General features: G+C 39.6%; 1 protein-coding gene across 3 annotated transcripts in view; it reads left to right on the top strand.

Annotated features, from left to right (window-relative positions):
* Positions 1-9,083, top strand: part of KIF27 (kinesin family member 27) — a 115,795-nt gene that overhangs the window by 48,506 nt on the left and 58,206 nt on the right. For 2 of the 3 annotated variants that reach the window (XM_006834958.1, XM_006834956.1), the window contains exon 10: positions 8,356-8,553. The exons of the other annotated variant lie outside the window; for it this stretch is intronic. In XM_006834958.1, coding sequence (XP_006835021.1) covers positions 8,356-8,553 — 198 coding nt within the window. The remainder of the gene's footprint in view (positions 1-8,355; positions 8,554-9,083) is intronic. 3 annotated transcript variants of the gene reach the window in all.

The raw sequence follows: 9,083 nt of genomic DNA, 5'->3' as shown, positions 1-9,083 counted from the left end.
ATGCCTGAGATGGAGGCAGAGACAATGACATGGAGCGATGGAGCAGCTGGGGTCTTTAGATCCAGAGAGGGAGAGCGACTGTGTGCTGAAGACTGGGGTTTGTGGGGGTTGTGGAGAATAGTGTAGGGGGCAGTCTTGCAGGGTATACCCTTTGGTTGGTTGATGATGCATGGGGGTGATTATAACCATGGCAATGATACGATGTACGATAGAATGAATGTAAAACTAATTTCTCCCATGTAAACTATCATATAATTCACAATAAAACACTAAAAAAAAAGAATTATTACTTTATTCCTATTATCAAAAGAATCCTTGGACAGTTCAAATGGCTAAGCACTGCTACTAACCAGAGGTTGGTGCTTTAAACCCACCCAGAAGCACCTCAGAAATAAGGCCTGGTGACCTATTCCAAAAAGGTCTTGAAAACCTTTGGGGGCACAGTTTTACTCTTGCCATGAGCTGGAATCTACTTGATAGCAACTAACAACAACAACATTATCAAAAACCATATAATAAGAAGTAAAGATAACCACAGAAAGAGTGTCATTGTCTCTTTAAGTCAATTTTCTGAAATCGTAACTAGTTGGTTTAAGAAACGTTAATAACTTTGAATACAACAACTCATCCTTCATTCTTTAATGCCTGGATTCAGCTATAACTTCAGAAATAGCTACCATTGAAAATTCCATTGTGCAAGAACCATCTTATTAGAGAGATTTGTATAAAGAAGCTTTGGGGATGGTCATAGCACTCTGTTAGTCTGTTTGTAATGAATTTGCTAGAATACCTGTTCCTGTTCTTTTCATCTCATAATCTATTGCTTTTATAATGTTCTCATTGTAGATGGAACTGAATTGTATTTAACCTAGTAAGAATACTATTACTATTCTTTTTTTAAGTTTTTATTGTGAATTGAGTGAAAGTTTACAGGGCAGATCATCAGTTTTACATTCAACAAATCATATTTTTTTTTGACTGTAATGATTATAATCTCCTCCTGGTATGGCGCTGTGGGCTAATGCGTCAGACTGCAAAGCCGTTTGAACTGCAAGGTTGGTGGTTCAAGCTCACCAGCTGCTCCTTGGAAACCCTTGCAGGGTCGCTATGGGTCGGAATCGACTTGACGGCACTTTACAACAATAATGTACCATCATTCAACAGTATTTACCTCTACTCCCTTTTTGCTTTTCTTCTTCTTTTTTTTTTTTCATGTATATATACAAAACAGAAAATACATATTCGTCTAAATATCCATGCAAGCCAGCCTCTTAGCTGCAGGCACACAATCTTTCTCAGTCCATGGGCCTAGAGTCCTCAGCTACTCCATCTCTCTATACCATCGCCTCTGCCACTGTCTCTGCGGTCTCTGCTTTTCTGGTTAGGATCCCATGCTCCACTCATGTTCTTCCTTCTTGCTGGTTCTAGATCCTCTGTTCCTGAAATTAACTCCCCACTTTCAGTTACACATCTACATTTACAGTTCTGATGATCACAATTAGTCCTATTAACAGTTATACACAATTGAATCATAAAATCCTATCCCCATTCTCTCCCATCCCCTTTCATGCAACCAAACTGGAAAAGAAGAAAAGTATTAATTGGGGATTCTACTTTACCCCCCTCGTTCGGCAACTAAGCACACTCATGAAAGCTTATAAGTCCGTCACTTCATGCCTTTATAGCCCCCATTAAAAATTTTTTTTATTTATTGTGAATTGAGTGATAGTTTACATAGGAAAACATCAGCTTTACACTCATCCTATTGTATTTCGTTTCCATGCATCATCATTCAACAACATTTGCTTCCAGTCCCTCTGTTGTTGTTTTTTAGATGTACACCAAAGCACTCAGGAATATATAACCATTCAAACAACCAAAAGTGTACACCCCGCAAGCCTACCCACCAGCCATCAGCATAGAGCCCCTCTCCCTCCTTAAGTCCAGAGTCCCCAGCTGCTCCATCTCTCCACATCATCGTCTCTGCCTCCCCATCTCTGGCATCACTGCTTCTCTGTATAGGGTCCCACACTTCACTATTCTCCCTTGTTGGTCCCAGGGTCCTCTGCTCCTGGTCTGCAAGATCAACTACTCCCCTCCTTTTGTTATAAACATCTACCTTTATATTTGCAACACTTACAATCAGTCCTGACAGTAATGATTCACTATTGAACCATAAGAGACCTATCCCCAACTCCTTTCACCAGCCCCGTCCAGACAGGTTGGAAACCACTTAGTGGAGATTATATCTTCCCCCGCATCCTCTGGCACTAGGCTCCCTCTTGAAAGCTTGTAAGCCAGTCACTTCATGCCTTTGTGGCCCCCATTTTGGGTAGCCAATGTCTAAGTTGCCCATCCCTGTCAAACCTGTGTACCAAGGGGGTGGGAATAATCCTTGCTGTAAAGATTAGTTTCCTCTTTTGCGCTACTACATCCATAAGTATAGGTAAAGTTCATCAAATTGTAGTGGATTACTCTTTTTTTCCCTCTTCTTTCTTCCTCTTGTCAAGTTCTGATCATCCAGCCATTTAAGTCAGATCAAGTGGGTATTATCTGCAGGTGTGGGTGTTCTTGTGCATCTCCCCTCACTTCATAACAGCTGGATGCTTAACTCTCTGCTCTAGTCCTCTGTGGCCATGTCCCTGTCCCAGGGCTCAGGAGTCTCCAGGTCTTGCCATACTGCTGGCCAACCAGGTCTCAATCCAGGTTGACAGGAGTCTATTGAACATGGTCAGACTTAGTTCATAATTTCATTGCTATTTCCCCCTCTTCCCCTTATCAGTAGACCAACGTGGTCACCAGCAAGACTACATGCCTACTCGTGTATTCCCCTTGAGTCTCAGTCTTGGAAGGGGATTTTCCCTGAGGGGATCCGACCACTTTCCTTGATGGCTCCCTGGTAAACAACTTGCTTGTTCTTGTAGTAGTCACTTGGACTGCCTTTATTATTATTATTATTTTCTGCTGGTCTTTCTTTCAAGAAGTATCTTCTGTTCTAGCCACTCCAGGTTGGTCTGCGTGTCCTTTCAAGTGGAAATTTCCCACCTCAGAAGATTCTGGATGGGGATCAGGATTCCACTTGTGGTCTTATGTAATGCAATGGCTCTATAGGAAGCCTACTTCACTGGGCATGTTGTAGCCCCATTTTAGGTATTCCAATCAGTTACAGGCTAAAGATGGACTTAAAAGTTTTCTATGGTGATATTTCTGGCTATTCCTTCCCTCCCCTCACCCCATCCCACACACCCTGATAACCAACAAAGAATTTTTTCCCACCTTTTAGTGTGAGTACTTTTTCTTAAGTTTTTACAATAATGTTCTATGCAGTATTTCCCCTTTTGTGACTGACTAATTTCACTCAACATAATGTCCTCAAGGTTCGTCCATGTTATGCAGTGGCTTGCAGCTTCCTTGTTATTCTTCAAGGTAGCATAATATTCCATTGTGTGTATGTACCCAAGTTTGTTTATCCATTCTTCTATTGATGGGCACTTAGGCTGTCTCCATCTTTTTGCTATTGTAAATAGTGCTGCTATGAACATTGGTGTGCATATATCTACTTGTGTTATGGCTCGTATTTCTTGTGGATACATACCAAGTAAAGGGATTGCTAGAACATAAGGTATTTCTATTTCCAACTTTCTGAGGAAGCACCATACCATTGGACCATTTTGCAATCCCACCAGCAATGTATGAGGGTCCCAGTCTCTCCGCATCCTTGCCAGCATTTATTGTCCTCTACTTTTTTGATCTTCGCTGTTATTGTTGGTGTGAGATGATATCTCATTGTTGTTTTGATTTGCATCTCTATAATGTATAGCACCCCCATTTTTGCTATCCAATGTCTAAGTTGCCCTTTCCTATCAACCCAGTGTACTGAGGAAGCAAGCGTGATCCTTGATATGAAGAGTCCTTTCCTTTCAATTGGAATTTTGAGCAACTGCATCCATAAGCAAAGGTCTAGTTCATCAAATTCTAGCAATTTACACTTGCTGCCGGTATTAAATTTTTCAAATCTTCATCTGGTCGAGTTCTGGTCAGCTAACCATGCAATCTATGTCAAATGGATACTACTGCAAGTTTGGGAGTTCTTGCATGCCTACCCTCACTTCAGGCCAGTTGGCCACTTCATTCTCACTTAGCCTCTGGTGGCTAAGAGAACGTCCACAGGCTCAAGAGTTCACTCACTTGCCTAAACTTCAGACCAGCTGGTTCTTCCTCTTCTCTTTCTCATCTCAAGGTCAATGGGTGTCAATGGATCATGGCTAAACTCAGCCCATTTCTTCATTGCTTCATTTCCCCAACTTCTACTCACAAACAGACCAGGGTGATCACCAGCAAGCATGTAAGACTGCATGTGTGTTCCTTTTGAGTTTCAGTCTTAGAAGGGGGATTATTCTGGTGGGCTGACTTCTCTTGCCTTGATGGCTTTGAGGTAGACAGCTTGTTTGATATTCTAGCAGTCAGTCTGCTTTTTTTTTTTCTTTTTCTTCTGCTGGTCTTTCTTTGAAAAAATATCTTCTGTTCTTTTAGCCATTCTGAGTTGATCTGCATGTCTTTTCAAATGGGAATGTCCTACCTCAGAAGGTTTTGAGTGGGGCTCAGGATTCCACCTAAGGCTTCATATTCCACAAAGGCTTAACAAAAATCCTATTTCCCTAGTCAAGTTTGAATTCCTTTTTTAGCTAATCTAATCAGTTATAGGCTGCAGACTGACTTCAAGTTTTCTGAAACTATATTACTCAATATTCCTTTCTATCCCACTTAAATGTCTATTTTGCAATAGAAGGCAGGGGAAACCAATATCCACAAGACAGTCAATCCCTTTAGCATTATTTCCCCTCCTTTACCCATTCTGACTATGTCTGGATCCCTGTATCACAGAGCCCTGTTGTTCCAAGGTTGAGTATATATCATTAGTTATCTCTGTCCCATATAGGCCATAAGGGGCTCTGGTAGCGTATTGGTTATGAATTGGGCTGTTAACCTCAGGGTCAGCAGTTCGAAACTACCAGCTATTCCATGAGAGAAAGATGAAGCTTTCTGCCTGTAAACATTCACAGCCTTGGAAACCCTGTTCAGAGTTGCTATGAGTCAGAACCAACTCCACAGCACATAACAACAACATTTAGCCCATGCAAACCTCCCTAAGTCTTCCCCTATCTTCCTTGTTGTCCACCCACCTTCCCCTTCTTGTGTATTGCTCTCCCATTCCTTGCATATTGCCCTCCCTACCACCAGAGTTATAATGCATCTATCCTCTAACCTGTGCCTTACTTTCCCTGCCATCCCATTTCCGGTAACCATCAAAGAATTTTTCTTTTAGTATGGAAATCTTTTCTTTAGCTTTTACAATAATGGTTTTATGTAATATTTGCCCTTTTGTGACTAATTTCACTCAGCACAATGTCCTCAAGGTTCATCATGTTAGGTGTTTTGCAGTTTCATCATTATTCTTCCAGGTAGCATAGTATTCCATTGTGTGTATGTACCAAAGTTTGCATATCCATTCTTCCATTGATGGGCACTTAGGCTGTCTCCATCTTTTTGCTATTGTGAATAGTTCTGTGATAAACGTTGTTGTGCATACTTGTGTTCTGGCTCATTTCTTGTGGATAGGCTCTGGTAGTGTAATAGTTACAAATCAGGCTTTGAACCTTTAAGGTCAGCAGTTCGAAACTACCAGCTGTTCTGTGGGAGAAAGATGAGGCTTTCTGCTCCCGTAAAGATTTACAGCTTTGGAAACCCTGTACAGCATCGCTATGAGTCAGTTCCGACTCCATGGCACATAACCACCACCACCAAAGGAATTGCTGAATCATAAGGGAGTCCTGGTATGGCGCTGTGGTTAATGCGCTAGACTGCAAAGCCTTTTGAACTGCAAGGTTGGTGGTTCAAGATCACCAGCTGCTTCTTGGAAACCCTATACAGGGTTGCTATGTGTTGGAACCAACTCGACGGCCCTTAACAACAACAACAATGACAGTGGCTAATGATTGTGAACATTTCTTCATATGTTTGTTGGCTGCCTGAATGTCTTCCTTGGTGAAGTGTCTGTTCATGTCCTGTGCCCATTTTTTAATTGGGTTAATTTTCTTTTCCTTGTAGAGGCGTTGTACTTTTCTATGGATTTTAGAGATTAGTCCCTTGTCTACTATGTCATAGCAAAAAAAATTTTCCCATTCTGTGGGCTCCGTTTTTACTCTTTTGGTGAAATCTTCTGATTCACATAAGTTTCTAATTTTTAGTATGTCCCAGTCATCTATTTTGTCTTCTTTTCTTTTGTATTTTTGCAATGTTTGACAGTCTATATGTGCACTGTATTAGAACCCTTAAATTTGTCCCTGTCTTTTCACTGATGGTCTGTATAGTTCTGGGATTTACATTTAAGACTTTAATCCATGTTGAGTTAGTTTTTGTAAATGGTGTGAGATATGGTTCTTATTCCATTCTTTTGCATATCCATTTCCAGTTTTGCCAGGACCATGTGTTGAAGACACTAGCTTCTCCCCATTCAATGTCTTTTGGCCCTTTGTCAAAGATCAGTTGGCTGTATGTGGATAGATTAACTTCTGGGTTTTTAATTCTGTTCCACTGGTCACATAGATACATAATCTTTCAGTGTACCAATACCAGGTATTGTTTTGACTACTGTAGCTATGTAGTAAAATTTGAAATCAGTGTTGAAAGATTTCTATTTGCACTCCATTAATTTCTGGAGCCTTGTTCTTTGTGAATGCCCCTAGCCTTGTTTTGGCTGATGATATAGGGCTTTTCTACCATCTCTTCCTACAGATGTAGTCTGTGCATTTGCTTTCTGTGCATTCTAGGCATTTTCAATAAATAAGTCATTGGTCTTGCAAAATTCTATCATGAGCTCTCCAGCATAGTTTCTATCACCAAGGCCATATTTTCCAACTACTGATCCTTCCTGTTTCCAACCTTTGCATTCCAATTGCCAATAATTATCAATATATCTTTATTGCATATTTGATCAATTTCAGACTGAAGAAGTTGGTAGAATTCTTCAATTTCTTCATCACTGGATTAAGTGGTTGGCACGTAAATTTGAATAATAGTTGTATTAACCAGTCTTCTTTGTAGGCGTATGGCTATTATCCTATCACAGACAACATTGTACTTCAAGACAGATCTTGAAACGTTCTTTTTGATGATGAATTTCTCTTCAGTTTGTCATTGCTGAGCCATGTGATTGTCGCATTCAAATTGGCCAGTATCAGTGCATTTCAGTTCACTAATGCCTAGGATATCAATGTTTATGCATTCCATTCATTTTTGACAACTTCCAATTTTCCTAGATTCATACTGCGTGCATTTCATGTTCCGATTATTAGTGGATGTTTACAGATGTTTCTCCTTGCTTTGAGAAAATATTAGTAAATGAAGATCCTGGAAGCTTTACTCCACTCCTGGCATCACAGTGAACTTTAATTTGAGGAGGCAGCTCTCCTCCCTCAGTCATATTTTGAGTGACTTCCAATCTAAGGGGCTTATTTTCTGGCACTATACCTGACAATATTCATAATGTTTCAGTCTTCAATATTCTGGTGCTATCTGACAGTGTTGCACTGCTATTCATAAGGTTTTCAGTGGGTAAACATTCAGAAGTTGTCTGCGTTTCTGCAAATAATTTTAGCTATATGGAGAGAAATTTTACTGAAGATAAATGTTACAATAGTCATTATTAATGGTTGGTCACACTCAGGGAAAACGATATCACTTATCATCTTTTCTCAGGGGTGAAATGTATAGGCTATACTGGATGTAGGAACAAGAGCATGGTGGAATACTATGCAATCAGAATGAACAAATCTCTATGGAGAGATATCTAAGATAGGCCAAACTAAAACAAGGAGAAGGAAAGCAGTGTATATAGGATATACATGAAACTATTTGCATATGTATGTATAAATTCTCTCTGGAAGGATGTTTAAGTAATTGGAAAATTTGTGTTAAGGATAAATAGGTTTGGAATTTGGGGTCAAAGAGAGTATCTTAATATACATTCAATTTTGTACTGTATTAATTTTTGCCATGTACATATAATATTTTTCAAACAAAGATACTGATAAAATAAGCAGAGAGATCCATTTTATTTTGCTTGGTTGTCAGCATCAAACAGTCTCATTCTTTTTAATTTTGTCTGGTGAAAGTGATGGTTGCTGTAATTGTAAAAGATGAAATGTAGAGAAATCAATTGTTTGTGAATTTATGAAAAAGGAATTAAAATTGAGGCAAAATGCCTACCCTTGCCATTGAATGAAAACTTTAAAGTTTAGTTGAGGAATGTGAGAGATGTAGATTTTCATTTTGGAATATTCCATGTGATCTCAGGTTTTACAGAAGAAGCAGCAGGACAGTAAGAAACTGGCATCACTGTCAATCCAAAATGAGAAACGTGCTAATGAGCTCGAGCAGAATGTAGATCACATGAGATACCAAAAGGCACAGCTGCAAAGAAGACTTCGAGAAGAAAATGAAAAAAAGAAGCAACTGGATGCAGAAATTAAGCGGGATCAACAAAAAATCAAAGTAATACTGTCATATTTTCCTGCTCAGCATAATATGAAATGTTAAATGGCTCAGAGCTAACGAAGCCAAGGTCTTGATTCATTTGGCTTCTGAGTTACCTAACCTTGGCCTGCCCTTGGCTGCTGTCCTTAATCACTTGAAAGCCTTGCTCATCTACATAGTAAAACTGGTTTGTTGAATTCTGGATATTGTCATGAGGGCTTTAACTTCATAAAAGAAGGTACAGTGATACAGTTTCCCTTACAGGACCATAACTAGTTGAGGATATAAAAAACTTATATACATTTATATATATGTGTGTATACATCTATCTATCTATCTATCTATCTATCTATCTATCTATCTATCTATCTATCTATTTATCTATCTATCTATCTATCTATCTATCTATCCCTGGTGGTGCTATAGGATGAGCACCGGACTGCTAACTGTAGGTCAGCAGCTCAAATACACTAGCTGTCCCGTAGGATAAAGAGACTTTCTGCTCTCATCTATGCATATACATGAGGCTGTCTGCTCTTGCAAAGCTT

This window comes from Chrysochloris asiatica, unplaced genomic scaffold (assembly GCF_000296735.1).
Source record: "Chrysochloris asiatica unplaced genomic scaffold, ChrAsi1.0 scaffold00014, whole genome shotgun sequence".
In the NCBI taxonomy this organism is placed as follows: domain Eukaryota; kingdom Metazoa; phylum Chordata; class Mammalia; order Afrosoricida; family Chrysochloridae; genus Chrysochloris; species Chrysochloris asiatica.
The sequence above is the reverse complement of the archived record's forward strand: the minus strand, read 5'-3'. Positions and strand labels throughout refer to the sequence as shown.